The sequence below is a fragment of the Alexandromys fortis genome, unplaced genomic scaffold (genome assembly GCF_014885135.2).
Source record: "Alexandromys fortis isolate MF-2015 unplaced genomic scaffold, M_Fortis_MF-2015_v1.1 scaffold_28, whole genome shotgun sequence".
NCBI classification, from domain to species: domain Eukaryota; kingdom Metazoa; phylum Chordata; class Mammalia; order Rodentia; family Cricetidae; genus Alexandromys; species Alexandromys fortis.
This window is the reverse complement of record NW_026067901.1, coordinates 6,539,860-6,555,132: the sequence shown is the minus strand read 5'-3', so window position 1 is coordinate 6,555,132 and position 15,273 is coordinate 6,539,860. Positions and strand designations below refer to the sequence as shown.

The window sequence follows — 15,273 nt, the reverse complement described above, 5'->3', positions numbered from 1 at the left end:
TGCTTGAAAAAAAAATGTCATTGAACTTAATAAGCATAGACACTTTCATTTGTTTAGACAAAAACTCCAGTTCAATTATTACTCATAAGAAAAACTCCCATTCAGACTTCTCAGTATTCTTTTTTTTTTTTTTGGTATGGTAAAAAATAGGCACACCTGGGAAATCTTCTGGAGCCACCACAGGAAGGGCAGGGGGCAGCACCCCTCTACCTGCAAGTACTGGAGCCCCAGCTACAGGTAAGAAGACTTCTTTGTCTTTGGTGAAGCTTCAGAAGCTCATTGCTTCCCAAGCTTTCTCAGGTGAAGGTCTAGAAATATGGCCTGTAGCTTTGATTAAAATTCAAGGCAAAGAAAGTGATCTAAGAATGTGTCTTTTCAAGTTTTATCATTCGAGCCAATTTCTATAACTAATAATATCTGGAATCATATAGGTATCTAGCATCGAAATTATTTGCTTTCCTTTGAGAAAGCCATTTGGTGTCAAATAAACTGGTTTCCCTTGAGAAAGAAGTTGTCATTAAAGTTTATTGAATGCATACTTTTATTTAATGAGAGAAAAATAGACTATTTTAATTTTTATTCTTAATAAAAAAAACTCCCCTTCAATTATCTTGTTATTCTTTTGTAATCACAATAAAAACCAGGCGCACGCAGTGCATCTTCTGGAGCCACATCAGGAGTGGTAGGGAGCAGCACCCCTCTACCTGCAAGTTCTGCAGCCCTGAGTTCAGGTGAGACCCTTTAGTCTTGGAGATGTCTCAGGAGCTCATCCATTCCCATGATTCCTCAGGTGATGAACTGGAAATTTTACTTGTATTTGTGAGTAAAAATTGTGACTGTGGGTGTGGTACAAGCATGTGTCTTCTCATGTCTGATCCTGCAAGCCCATTCATATTAATAATGATGTCTGGAATCATATGAACCTCCAACATCCTGTTTTCCTACTATAGTGAGCACAGTGACATCCCCAGGACAAACTACCTTCCCTCAAGCCTCCAGTTCATCTCCAGCCTCTGCCAGCAGCAAACATGGTAAGGAAAATAGAAGAGGCTATGCAGTCTTAAGTGTCAAAAGGAGGGCTGAGTCTTTCTCCATTTATTTATATTGGAATGTAGGAATTACATGTATATTTAAATACAATGAGTCCTCAGACACCCAATGTAGGGCTGAGTCTATCCCCACTTATTTATGTGGAAATGTAAGATGACACGTATATTATAAGGTGATGAGCTCTCAGGTGACAGATGAGGGACTGGTTATAACTCCATTTTTTCATAAGGGAATTTAGGAATTCCTTGTATATTCAAAGAAAGAAAGGTCACATCAGAAAGATGACTGTATTAGTTGATGTTTCTCTTATCCTGTCCTATAATTAGGTGGCCAATGTGCAATTTCAGCCAATCCTGACCCTGATTCATTTTTAGATCTTGTGGCCAGTGAGTCATGAGGACTAAGGCTTCCAATCTTGACTCAATTTGACCATCATTAGGATAGTTCTGAATATCTTCTTTATCAGAGTTACTAAACATGTTTCCTCATATGAAAGACCCAATCATCAATAAATTTTGATCCTAGTTGTTTGAATAAACATCTGAGTACTGGAGTAAACAGATGAATATGAAGGAGGTAGACAATCTTTCCATGCAAAATCAAATAAGCCCAGCAAGGATTCCCCCATAGCATATAAAATTTACAAAGATTGCATCAAATATAGAAAAATATGTAATGAAATGAAGGCACTAGACATCAGAGAGCAATGTGTTCTACTGCAGAGTCCGAGTCATGACATTGTGTTTCTTTTAAAGGAACAACTGGATCATCAGCTGGAACAACTGGATCCCCAAGCAGTGAGCTGACCTCACCTGAAATCAGTGCAGGTCAGTTGAGACAGTGTTCTGAAAAAGCTGAGGCTGTGTCAGTGTGATTTCTTCATACCTTGTTCATTACAAAGACTAATATTCAGACATATATATTAATGAAACTATATGAAGACATCATTGTTGACCTAATTTGAGATGCAGAGAGGTATTTTTTAATAAATAAAATGAAAATAGTGGTCTTTGGATCTAAATCTCCTAAAATGACTTGATGAAGAATCTGAGCTATGACATAAAACTCCTGTGTCTTACTGTGAGACCAGTCAGTATCAGAACTTCATTGTATCCAACCACTCAGTGAGTGTTCTGAAGGATCGTCTGGGTTACTGAGTGCTGAAAAGAGGAAAACAGAGGAAAATGTAATAATATAAGGAAGACAACTGGAAGCATTAGCATCACGATCTATACCCCCAAATCAAGCACCTGATAATCAATTTTGTTCACTTTGAAAATGGCAGTTGCAGCAAAACCTGGGGAAATATCTGGATCCCAAAGCACTGAATTGACCCAGCCTTCAAACAAGTACAGTGTTGCAAGAGCAAACAAGTAAAAATGTCTAAGATCACTTGCATCCAACAAGTCTGTCCATGCATTCAAGCATAATCTGGGTTATAGAAGATTTGGAAATCACTCATTGGAGAAAAAATGTTGAAATGGAGAATTAAAAAAATATAGGAATGATGTATTGATAATTGAAAGCATTAATAGCAAGATCTGTTCTGCATCAAATCTGATAGACATTTACTGTTCACTTTCAAAGGAACCACGACACCATCAGTTGTGGGGACATCTGGAGCCCCAATCAGTGAACAGACTCAGTCTGCAGACAATTTAAGTGAGTACAGGCTGATGGGGGAGGGGGGACTGTCAGGCTATTCACAAGAGAGATCACCCTCCTTCCTGTCATATTTACTTAAAATTGAAGGAGCTGACAAAGCTTTTGATGGATGTAATGTGAGCCAGACACAAAGGGATAAGTGTGCAATCTTTAGAAGCTTGCTCTTCTCTCATCGCGACAAACTAAAGCTTCTGATAATGTGAGAGAAGGTTGAAAAGGTGGCAATGATGAAGCAGAAAGTAACAGGGTTCATTACTTCTCATGACATGACACTGAGATGTGGCTCCAACTTTCAGGTAGAACACACAGAGGTTGGGAAAAAGGCAGAGAAACGAGTCAACCGTTAAATCTTTGATGCACTTCCAGATTTTCCAGTCTCTGAAGAAATAGCTTGACACCAAGTATTATCCTAGCCAAGAGAGAAAGGCTCTGGTGTATCAGAAAGTATTCCTTGAACACACTTTGGAAATTTGTCAAATTACTGTTTTGCCACAGATCATTGAGAAGCAAGGGATAGGATAGACTCTGCGGTTGGAGGGGTTGAGATCAGGTTCTGGGTCTGCTGTAAGCTAAAAGGAAACTTAAACAAGGCAAGCAAAAGTATCCAACAACTAAACAGGATAAAGATTCCCTGCAAATGCTTGAAATATATTTATTACAAACATTCAACAGCCTTAAAAGAAATGCAAATAAAAACAAGCTTGAGATTTTGTCTAACCCTGTTCAGAATGACTAAGATATTAAAATGAGAAAAAAAAATACTGTCAGGGATATGTGGAAGGATGAACATGTGTTTACTGCTGAGATAGCAAACTGGTGTAGGCACTTTGAAAATCAGTGTGGAGGCTCCTCAAAAATCCCACGATCCAGTTTTACACTTGGAAATTTTCCCAAAGGACTCAGATCCTACTACAGAGCTACTTTCGCATCCAGGTTCCTTATTCCTGTATTTATATTAGCCAGGGAATGGAAACAGCCTAAATTTCCATCGAAAGATGAATTGATAGTGAAAATGTGGTATATTAGACAGTGGAATATTTTTCTTATGGCTCTCTTCTTAACCACACAATATCAGGCACACCCAAGGGATCATCTGGAACAACCACTGGTACAGCAGGTGGCAGCACTCTTCCGGTGGCAAGTACAGCAATCACAGGTTCTGGTAAGAGATGATAGACTGGACATGTCACTCCCATATGTCCCTGATGCAAGAGGCACTTGCCTTTAGTCATTCTCAAGAGAGAGTTGAATAAAGGGCTTGGGAGGGGTGTGCAGATGTGTCATTTTGATTCTTAGTCTAAAAATCCATCCACATACACCTAAGAATGTCAAGGATAACATGAATATTTGCTCATCCACATTTGCTGGTTCTAGAAAGAACAGCAGTGTCCTCTGGCCACACTACCACCCCTGGAGTCTCCTCAAGCCTGGCCTCAACCTCTGCCAACAGCAAATCAGGTGAGTGAGAGAGAATACTGTGAGTCTAAAGAAATCAAACAAAGGGCTGCAAATGTTTTCACTCATATCCATGGACTATAGGTAAGACATGTCTATTTTAGGAATAGGAAGCTGAGTTCCTGCTCTATACTTCAGTCAGTAGCAGAAGGAGAACTGCATTAGATGATGTTTCTGTCACCTTATGTCATCACTAATGTTCACGTGTGTGCTTAAAGGTCATAATGATTTCGAGACTCTTGCCCTGAGATTAGAGACTCTGAGTCTGGGAGCTGTGTCTTTCTCTGCCAGCTACAACTTAGCACTGAATGAGGATGCTTAAAAGAAATCCCATACTAGCTCAGAATTGAGAAATAGATGGTTATTTATTTAGGGGTAGACTCACAAATCAGAATCCTCTGCTTGAACGAGGATCAGGAACCGAAATCTGCAACCAGAACAGAGAGGCCGGAAAAGAGGCTGGACACATACTATATAAGCTCTCCATCGGCTTATATAGTATGAGAGGCCACGCCCCAGTAGGCAGGTAATCTCTAGCTGTAAGACATCCTACAGCATGACACCAAGGAGAAAAGTTCAGAATTCTGACTCTCACAGTCCCATTAATTGTGGAGCACTGGAAAAAAGAGCCTATGTTGGAGTATATCTGAACCCCAGTGATTTCCAACAAACAGCTTGTCACTGAGATCAAACAAGTAAATTAGTAGATTATATGAAAGTTTAAAAAATGTCTAGCAAAGAAATTGATGACTCATTTGAAATGTTATGTTCATAATTTGGGATGTCTGAAGCAGAAGTAGGAAGTATGCATAAATGAATAAGATGTTCGGGAGCAGAGAGCATCTTGGCCTGCCACTTTCTCACAACCATCACATGGTGTGTTTTAAAAGGAACAACTGGACCATCTATTGGAACAACTAGGTCCCCAAGCAGTGAGCTGACCTCGACTGAAGTCAGTGCAGGTGAGTTGGGCTGTCCTGGAGAGGCTGGTTGGTTCACACTTATTCATTTTAAAGAACTGCACTTGAGACAGATGTATATTAAAAAGTGTGTGGAGACGTCATTGTCAACCCAGTTCAAGTTGTAAAAGAGATATTTCAAAGAAATAAAATGAAACTCGGTGTCTGAGGAGATGCATCTCATAAAATCCCTGCTGTAGGCTCTGAAGAGGGTGCTGATCTGTGACACACAGCTCCGGTGCCCTACTCTGAATCAAATGAGTATATGCAAGTTCTCTTCTATTCAAAAAACCAACTGATGCTCCGAAGGGTAGTCTGGATAATGGCAGATTTCATTAATACTGACTGAAGGGGGAAGTAGAGGACAGATAAAGCAGCAAAATCAGGAAGGGAGCTGATAGCATGAGCAGCCTGATCTATACTCCTGCATCCAACATCCTGGTTGTCAACTGTTGTTCACTTTGAAAGAGACTACTGCACCGTCAACTGGGGAAACATCTGGAACCCAAGCAATGCACTGACTCCGCCTTCAAATGAGTACAGGTGTATGTGAGGAAGGCATGTGTTTTGACAAGGAGGTTTCCCTTCTCGTTACCTTGCTCATTTAGTCAAAGTACAACATGTAGATGGACAAGAGAGGACTAAATGAAAGGCAGGACCATGGCATTTTATAGAGATTCTCGTCTTCCTGGCGACAAACCAAGGCTTTTGATAACATGGTACTAGGTGGAAAGGGTAGATAGACATGATGGAACAGAAAACCGCTGGACTCTGTTCTCATCATGTGACACTGGGTTGTGGGGGTGATCCACCCCTCCGGTAGGACATACAGACTTGAGAGAGGAGGCAGAGTCATGGATTAAATGCTCTATCTCAGGAGCATTTCCAGAGTTATAGGGCTCTATAGGAATGCTTTACCACTAAAGGGGAGACAACGGTTGGGGTATTTGTGTAACACACTTAGGAAATTTGTCAGATTGCTGTTTTACCACAGATCATCGAGAAGCAAATGAGAGGTTAGACTCTGGGGTTGGAGAGGTTGAGGTTGGATCCAGAGTCTCCTATGAGCTAACAGGGAGAATTAATGGAGTCAAGGGAACATCAAACTGGACTGGATAAAGTTTCCAAGGCCAGAGGTTTTCTGATGGGTAGTTAGTTTTGTTATTTTTAAGAAAAAAAGTAAAAATACTTTTTTTGTGTGTCCCAGGAACTGTAATGTCTACAGAACCCACAAGCGACAGGGGAGGCCGCACATCCAGGGAACCCAGCAGCAGCGCTACAAGCCAAGGAAACTCAGGTGAGTGAGAGCAGGAACTTTCTTAGTAGCAAGTCAGTGGGTAGAGATGAGATGAGTGGGCTGCTGAGGGAAAGTATGAATTTGTTCAGCATGTTGGTATAGAATTGAACCTATCCATGTCTCCTTTTTGAGGACTAGTAAATATTTCCAGCATGGCATCTTGCTTTGCAGGAACAACAGGAGAGTCCGTGGGAGTTGCTACAAAAGCAGCCAGGGAGGCCTCCCCTGTAACCCAAGGCTCAGAAGTCCCCACTGGAAGCACAGCAGGCAAGATAAGAACTCAGTGGTTGTCTGTGTCAGGGGCTCATGCTAGGGTTGTCCAGAACTGCTTGTCATCATTAGTTCAAGGAAAGGTGATGAAAGACCATGGTATAAGACTTAATGACATAAGGTTAATCCGGAAATGCTTTGGGAGGCTTCTGAGGCCATTGTTACCTGTGACCATAAATGATATTCCTATTCCCATATAAACAAGACAAGAACACATGGAGCGAGTACAATGCATTGGTTGCCACCTACATATACACTGGACTATCCTTCTATGTTATAAATATCCTCAGAGATATGCCCAGAAACGTGTTCTGAATGGTAACAAGTCTCACACTAAGTTTCCAGAAGATTGGCTATATATTGTCAAGCATTTAATTTGTGTCCAGTATCATTTCAAGCATAAAATTTTTGGTAAATAATAGGAGGACTCCATGATCACATGCATCTTCATACTTTCTTAAAAGCACTGACAGCCATGACACATATGTGTGGAAACATTTGGTGGAGCAGGCAGGTGGGAAAGATGCTCACAGTGTCTTAGGTCAGCTCTAAAATCACAGAGAGTGCTGCATGAGGAATTGACTTCCTTCTGTGATTAGTGAACTTTCTAATTAATGAATATTTAATCAAATGAGGTCATTGTCAAATGATCTGATTTTGTTGAGAAAGGTGGTGTAGAAATTTGTAAGAGTAGATACTTCAATTTCATAAGAGGAAAAACAGACAATTTCAATTCTTATTCTTTAGGAAATTCCCCCTTTCAATATCCCTGTTCTTCTTGTTTAACCACAATAAAAAACAGGCACAGCCAGTGCATCCTTTGGAGCCACATCAGGAAGGGCAGTGAGCAGCACCTCTCTGCCTGCAAGTACTGGAGCCCCAGGTTCAGGTGAGGCCCTTTAGTCTTGGAGAGGTCTCAGCAGCTCATCCATTCCCATGCTCCCTCAGGTGACAATCTGAAAATTTGACATAATGTGGGAGTAAAATTGATGGCACTGGATGTAGTAGAAGTATGTCTTCTCATGTCTTATCCTGCAAGTCTATCCATTTTACTAAGGATGTTTGGAATCATATGAACCTCCAAGATCCATGTTTTCTTGTTATAGGGAGCACAGTGACATCCCCAGGACAAACTACCTTCCCTCAGGCCTCCAGTCTATCCCCAGCCTCTGCCAGCAACAAACAAGGTAAATCAAAGAGAGTTCTCAGGTGTCAAATGGAGGGCAAAGTCTATCCCCATATTTATTTAATTGGGAATGTAGGAATGACAAGTAGAATGCTTTCAGTCACCTTATGCCAAATGGGGACTATACCTCTAGGCATTTATTTATACTGGAATGTAAGAACGGCATGTATATTAAAAGTCTATGAATGGCTGCCTAGGTGCAATTGGGTCCTAGGCCTGTTGTAAGCTCAAGTGGTGGCTTAAAAGTCAGGGGAACATATCCTACAACTCGGCTGGATAGTATTTCTGGGGCATTTTTTTGTGTGTGAGATATTGTTATTTCTAAGGCAAATACATTTTTTTTCTGGTTCTGTTCTTTGCTTCACAGAAACAACAGGAGCAGACAAGGAGGCCACACCTACAGTCTCAGGCACAGGCATCACCACTGGAAGCCCAGCAGGCAAGACAAGGACTCCATGGGGACTGTGGAGGGGACTAATGCTAGTTTTGTCCAGAAATGTTTGTAGTCATGAGATCAACGAAAGCTGACCAAGCACCACACTGTAGAACTTAATGGCAGAACTGTAACTTTGAAATGCCTTGAGAGACTGTGGGTATAATTTTGACATTAAGAGTCGTTCTTATGCCCTTAGGAACAAGTGGAAGTTCACATGCAGCCAGCACTGGAGCTCCTGGTGAAAACACATCTGCAATGACAGGTACTGAGTGTGCTCGGCAGGGGGCACCCAGGCAACAGATAAGAGAACTTTGCATGCAGCATGTAAGGCAATAAACATCCAAAGGGCAGTTGACCATTGTCATAGATGTCATGTACTACAGTTACTTTTCTTTCTGAGAACCAAATCATGACCCAAGCCAATCATCTTAGAAGGATTTTATTTTGCTCACAATTTGAGGTATTTTTTTTTTTTTGTTTTTGTTTTTCGAGACAGGGTTTCTCTGTGGCTTTGGAGCCTGTCCTGGAACTTGCTCTGTAGACCAGGCTGGTCTCGAACTCACAGAGATCCGCCTGCCTCTGCCTCCCAAGTGCTGGGATTAAAGGCGTGCGCCACCACCGCCCGGCTTGAGGTAATTTTTATATTATAGGGAAACCATAGAATTGAGAGTGGACCAGATGAAAATGTAGGGTCATGAGGAAGCTGTCCACACTGTGTCCACAATGAGGAAGGAGAGTGATGAAGACTGGTCCTCTCATGCTTCCTCCCTTTCCCTCTCACATCCAGTCTAGGAGTGCAACCCCTCTGTCATCACGTTCTTATATGTTGACCTTTCTGTCTGTGTTAATATCCTCAGCAGATATGCCTACAATTGTTTTTCAAATGATAAACAATTCCACCCCAAGTTTCTAGAACATTAGATGTATGCTGTCATGTATTTATTTTGTTTCTAGCATCATTTCAAACACACATTATTTACTAAATAATAGGGGAACTCTGATCTCATGCATCTTCACAATTTTAAAAGAAATATTGACAGTCATGAGGCATATGAGCCAAAATGTTTGGTGGAGAGCAATTCAGGGAGTAAGGAGTCTTATAGTGTCTTAAGTCAGTTCTAAAATGGCCAACATTTCTCCATGAGAAATTTGACTTATATCTATAATTATTTTGTTTGCTAATTAATGAACATGTATTTCAATCAGTAGGGCATGCAATTAATGGATTTTCATGGAGAAAGTCCTTTTCATTGAACTTTATGAGGAGACACTTTCATTTAGTTAGAGGAACAGAAAGAATATTTTAATTCTTATTTTTAAAACTAAACTTCTGTTTTAATTTTTATACTCTTCTTTCTTACCTATGATGACAATCAGGCACACTCAGTATATCTTCTGGAACTACTTCAGGAGGGGCAGGGAGCAGCACCCCTCTACCTGCAAGTACTGGAGCCCCAGCTACAGGTAAGACTACTTTCTTTTTGTGAAGCCTCAGTATCTCATCCATTCCCATGATGCCTCAAGTGATGGTTTGGGAATATGACCTGTATGCGCGAGTAAAATTCAGGGTAAAGAAAGTGTTGCAAGAATGTAACTTCTCATGTTGTATTCTGTGAGTCCATTCATCTAAGTAAAAATATCTAGAATCATTTCAGTTTCCAACATGCATGTTTCCTGTCCTAGGGAATACAGTGACAACCTCTGGCCACACAACCATTCTTCAAGCCTCCAGTCTATCCTCAGCTTCTGCCAGTAGTAGACAAGGTACATAAAATGGAAGAAGCTATGAGGTCTCAAGTGTCAAAAGGAGGACTGAGTCTATCTCCATTTATTTATATTTTGGAATGTAGGAATGACATGTATATTTAAATACTATGAGTCCCCAGACACCCAATGTAGGGCTGAGTCTATCTCCATTTATTTATGTGGGAATGTAAGATGACACATATATTATAAGGTGATGAGCTCTTAGGTGACAGATGAGGGACTGGTTATAGCTCCAGTAATTCATGAGGTAATTTAGGAATTCCTTGTATATTTAAAGAAAGAAAGCTCACATCAGAAAGAAGACTGTATTAGCTAATGTTTCTCTTATACTGTCCTATAATTAGGTTGCTAATATGCACTTCAGGCAATGCTGGCCCTGATTCCTTCCTTATAAAGAGAGTGAGTCATGAGGGCTAAGGCTTTCCATCATGACTCTAATTGATTACCAAGTAGGATAGTTCTAATTGGGCTCTTTATCATGGTTACTAAACATGTTTCCTTATGTGGAAGACCCTATCAGAAATATATTTAAGTCCTATTTGTTTGAATAAGCATCTGAGTATGGAGTAAAACAGATGAATATGAAGAAGGTAGACAATCTTTCCATGCAAAATCAAATAAGCCCAGCAAGGATTCCCCCATAGCATATGAAATTTGCAAAGACTGCAACAAATATAGAAAAATATGTAACTAAATGAAGACATCAGAGATCAATGTGGTCTACTGCAGAGTCCTAGTCATGACATTGTGTTTCTTTTAAAGGAACGACTGGATCACCAGCTGGAACAACTGGATCCCCAAGCAGTGAGCTGACTTCACCTGAAGTCAGTGCAGGTCAGTTGAGGCTGTGTCTGAAGAAGCTGAGGCTGTGTCTGAAGAAGCTGAGGCTGTGTCTGAACAGGAGTGTGATCCCTGCTTCATTACAAAGATTAACATTCAGATATATGTATTAATGAAACTATATGGAGACCTCATTGTTGACCTAACATGAGATGCAGAGAGATATTTTTAATAAATAAAATGAAAATAGTGGCCTTGGGATATAAATCTCCAAAAATCCCTGAAATAGACTCTGATGAGGATGCTGAGATATGACATAAACCTCCTGTGCCTTACTGTGAGAAAAGCCAGTATCAGTACTTCATTGGTATCCAATAACTCAGTGAGTGTTCTGAAGGATAACTTTGGTGTCTGAGTGTTGAAATGAGGATAACAGAAAAGAATGCAGGAAAATAAGGAAGACAACTGGAAGCATTAACAAGCGGATCTATACTCCTGTATCAAGAATCTGATATTCAATTTTTGTTTACTTTGAAAATGGCGGTTGCAGCAACAGCTGGGGAAATATCTGGATCCCCACGCAGTGGATTGTCCCTGCCTTCTAACAAGTACAGGCTGATGGGAGGAAGTAATGATTTGGCAAGAAGGATTAATTTCTTATTACCCTGATTGTTGTAAAGGAAATGAAATCTAGATGATCATATGTTAACCACGCCAGAAAAAAATGGCAATGTCATTTCATGAAGCTTTCTCATCCTCTGAGGCAGTAGCCAATTCTTTTGAGAAAACGTCAGTAGATTTTGAGGGTAAACAAGATTGTACATATAGTCATTCGACTCAGTACTTCTCATGATATGACACCGGGATGATGCTTTACTTTCCAATAGAAAGGACAGACAGACATCAGAGAGGAGACAGAGTAAAGTTCCACCCCAGGTGCATTTCCAGAGTTGTCATTCTCTATAGGAATGTCGTGACTCTGAGTTTTGTTTTAGGGGACAGAGAAAGATCTTGTGTTTCTGAAAGTATTTATCAAACACACTTTGGAGAATTCCCAATTACTCTTTTCCCAGAGATCATTGAGAGGAAATGAATGGTTAGCTTCTGGGATTACAGAGGTGGAAGTTGGGTCCTAGGTCTGCTGTACGCTGAAGGGATGACTGAGAAAGACATGAGAGCTTAACCAACAACTGGAATGGATAGTAATTTTCTGGCAAGATTTTCGGTGAAATGTTGTTATTTCTAAGACAAATACCCTTTTTTTTTTTCGATCTGTTCTTTGCTTTACAGAAACAACAGGAACAGGCAACGAGGCCATACCTACAGTCTCAGGCACAAGCATCAGAACAGCAGGCAAGACAAGGACTTCATGTGGACTGTGGAGGGCACTAATGCTAGTATTGTCCAGAACTGTTTGTGGTCATGAGTTCAAGGAAAGCTGACCAAGCACCACACTGTAGAACTTAATGGCAGAAATGTAACTTTGAAATGCCTTGAGAGACTGTGGGTATAATTATCTTTGACATTAAGAGTCGTTCTTATGCCCTTAGGAACAAGTGGAAGTTCACTTGCAGCCAGCACTGGAGCTCCTGGTGAAAACACATCTGCAATGACAGGTACTGAGTGTGCTCGGCAGGGGGCACCCAGGCAACAGATAAGAGAACATTGCATGCAACATGTAAGGCAGTGAAGATCCATGGGGAGTTCAGTTACTATTCTTTCTGAGAACCAAATCATGACCTAAGATAATCATCTTAGAAGGATTTTATTTTGCTCACAATTTGAGGTAATTTTTATATGACAGGGAAACCATAGACATGAGAATGGTCCAGATGAAAATGTAGGGTCATGAGGAAGCTGTCCACACTGTGTCCACACTGAGGAAGGAGAGTGATGAAGACTGGTCCTCTCATGCTTCCTCCCTCTCCCTCTAACATTCACTCTAGGAGTGCAACTCATCCATCATCATGTTCCTATGCATTGACCTTTCCCTCTATGTTAATATCCTCAGCAGATATGCCCAGAATTATGTTCCAAATGATAAATAGTCTCACAACAAGTATCCAAAAAGTTGCATTGTGTAGTCAACTATTTGTTTTGGGTCTAGTATTATGATAAGCACTCCACTGTTGCTAAAATTAGGGAGATACCATGTTTTCATGCATCTTCATGATTTTGGATGAAATTAGCAGTCCAGTGATGTGGGAGCTTAAGGGTAAGGTGGACAATATTCTGGTGGCTAAAGGTTCTCACAGGGTCTTAAGTCAGTTCTAAAATAATGAACATTCCTCTATGAGGAATTTTATTACCTCCATAATAATTGTGTTTTCTCATTAATGAATATTTATCCCAATCAGTAGGTTGTCCAATTACTGGATTTTGCTTGAGAAATAAATGTCATTGAACCTCATAAGCACAGACACTTTCATTTGTTTAGACAAAAAAGTCCATTTCAACTATTACTTGGAGGAAAAATTCCCATTCAATCGTCTCAGTATGCTTTTATTCCATGGTTAAAAAAATAGGCACACCTGGGAAATCTTCTGGAGCCACCTCAGGAGAAGCAGGGAGCAGCACCCCTCTACCTGCAAGTACTGGAGCCCCAACTACAGGTAAGACTACTTTCTTTTGGTGAAGCCTCAGCACCTCATCCATTCCCAGGCTGCCTCAGGTGACGGTCTGGAAATATGACCTATATGTGTGAGTAAAATTCACAGAAAGTGTTACAAGAATGTGACTTCTCATGTTGTATCCTGTGAATCCATTCATCTAAGTAAAAATATCTAGAATCATATCAGTCTCCAACATGCATGTTTTCTATCCTAGGGAATACAGTGACAACCTCTGGCCATACAAGCATTCTTCAAGCCTCCACTCTATCCTCAGCTACTACCAGCAGTAAACCAGGTAAATAAAATGGAAGAGGCTGTGAGGTCTGAGGTTTTCCCAATTACCCTTTTGCCAGAGATCATTGAGAGTTAATGACTCATTATATTCTGGAGTTGCAGAGGTGGAAGTTAGGTCCTAGGCCTGTTGTAAGCTGAAGGGGTGGCTTCAAAACTAATGGGAACATATCCAACAACTGAGCTAGATAGTATTTCCCTGGCAAGATTTTTTTTTGTGAAATGTTGTTATTTCCAGCATGTGTTCTTTGCTTTACAGAAACAACAGGAGCAGGCAAGGAGACCACACCTACAGTCTCAGGCACAGGCGTCACCACTGGAAGCCCAGCAGGCAAGACACGGACTCCAAGGGGACTTTGGTGGGCCCTAATGCTAGTATTATCCAGAACTGTTTGTGGTCATGAGTTCAAAGAAAGCTGACCAAGCACCCACACTGTAGAACTTAATGGCAGAAATGTAACTTTGAAATGCCTTGAGAGACTGTGGGTATAATTGTCTTTGACATTAAGGGTCGTTCTTATGCCCTTAGGAACAAGTGGAAGTTCACCTGCAGCCAGCACTGGAGCTCCTGGTGAAAACACATCTGCAATGACAGGTACTGAGTGAAGTCAGCAGAGGGCACCCAGGCAACAGATAAGAGAACATTGCATGCAGCATGTAAGGCAGTGTAGATCCATGGGAGAACTAACCGTTGTCACAGATGCCATGTACTACAGTTACTTTTCTTTCTGAGAACCAGATCATGACCAAAGCCAATCATATTAGATGGGTTTATTTTGCTCACAATATGAGGTACTTTCCTCATGACAGGGAAACCATAGACGTGAGAGTGGTCCAGATGGAATTGTAGGGTCATGAGGAAGCTGTCCACACTGTGTCCACACTGAGGAGGGAGAGTGAAGAAGACTGGTCCTCTCATGCTTCCTCTCTTTCCCTCTCACATTCAGTCTGGGAGTGCAACTCCTCCGTCATCACGTTCCTATTCATTGACCTTTCCCTCTATGTTAATATCCTCAGCAGATATGCCCTGAATTATGTTCCAAATGATAAATAGTCACACAACAAGTATCCAAAAAGTTGCATGTGTATAGTCAAGTATTCATTTTGGGTCTTGTATTGTGACAAATACTCCACAGTTGCTACAAATAGGGAGAGGCCATGTTCTCATGCATCTTCATGCTTTTGGATGAAATTAGCACTCCAGTGATTTGAGAGACTAAAGGCAAGGTGGACAATATTAAGGTGGCTCAAGATTTGAACAGGGTCTTAAATCAGTTCTAAAATAATGAATATTTCTTCCATGTGGAATTCCAAATTACTTTATTTTGTTTTCAGGATGATCCCAAATAACTTTATAATTATTGTTTTCTAATTAATTAATATTTAATCCAATGGGTAGTTTGTAATATTAATGGATTTTGTTTCAAAGAAATATCATTGAACATCATAAATATAGACATTTTCATTTGATTATACAAAAAGAAAGATCATTTCAAATCTTATTC

General features: G+C 40.6%; 1 protein-coding gene across 1 annotated transcript in view; it reads left to right on the top strand.

Moving 5' to 3' along the window:
- The window catches only part of Muc19 (mucin 19, oligomeric), an 87,149-nt gene extending 73,011 nt beyond the window's left edge, over window positions 1-14,138 (top strand). The window contains exons 40-51 of the mRNA XM_050131363.1: window positions 151-237; window positions 1,806-1,877; window positions 4,090-4,173; window positions 5,061-5,132; window positions 6,337-6,426; window positions 8,250-8,321; window positions 8,515-8,580; window positions 10,848-10,919; window positions 12,156-12,218; window positions 12,416-12,543; window positions 13,391-13,477; window positions 14,028-14,138. Of these exons, the coding sequence (XP_049987320.1) occupies window positions 151-237; window positions 1,806-1,877; window positions 4,090-4,173; window positions 5,061-5,132; window positions 6,337-6,426; window positions 8,250-8,321; window positions 8,515-8,580; window positions 10,848-10,919; window positions 12,156-12,218; window positions 12,416-12,543; window positions 13,391-13,477; window positions 14,028-14,138 (1,004 nt within the window). The remainder of the gene's footprint in view (window positions 1-150; window positions 238-1,805; window positions 1,878-4,089; window positions 4,174-5,060; window positions 5,133-6,336; window positions 6,427-8,249; window positions 8,322-8,514; window positions 8,581-10,847; window positions 10,920-12,155; window positions 12,219-12,415; window positions 12,544-13,390; window positions 13,478-14,027) is intronic.
- Window positions 14,139-15,273: the final 1,135 nt, after the last annotated feature.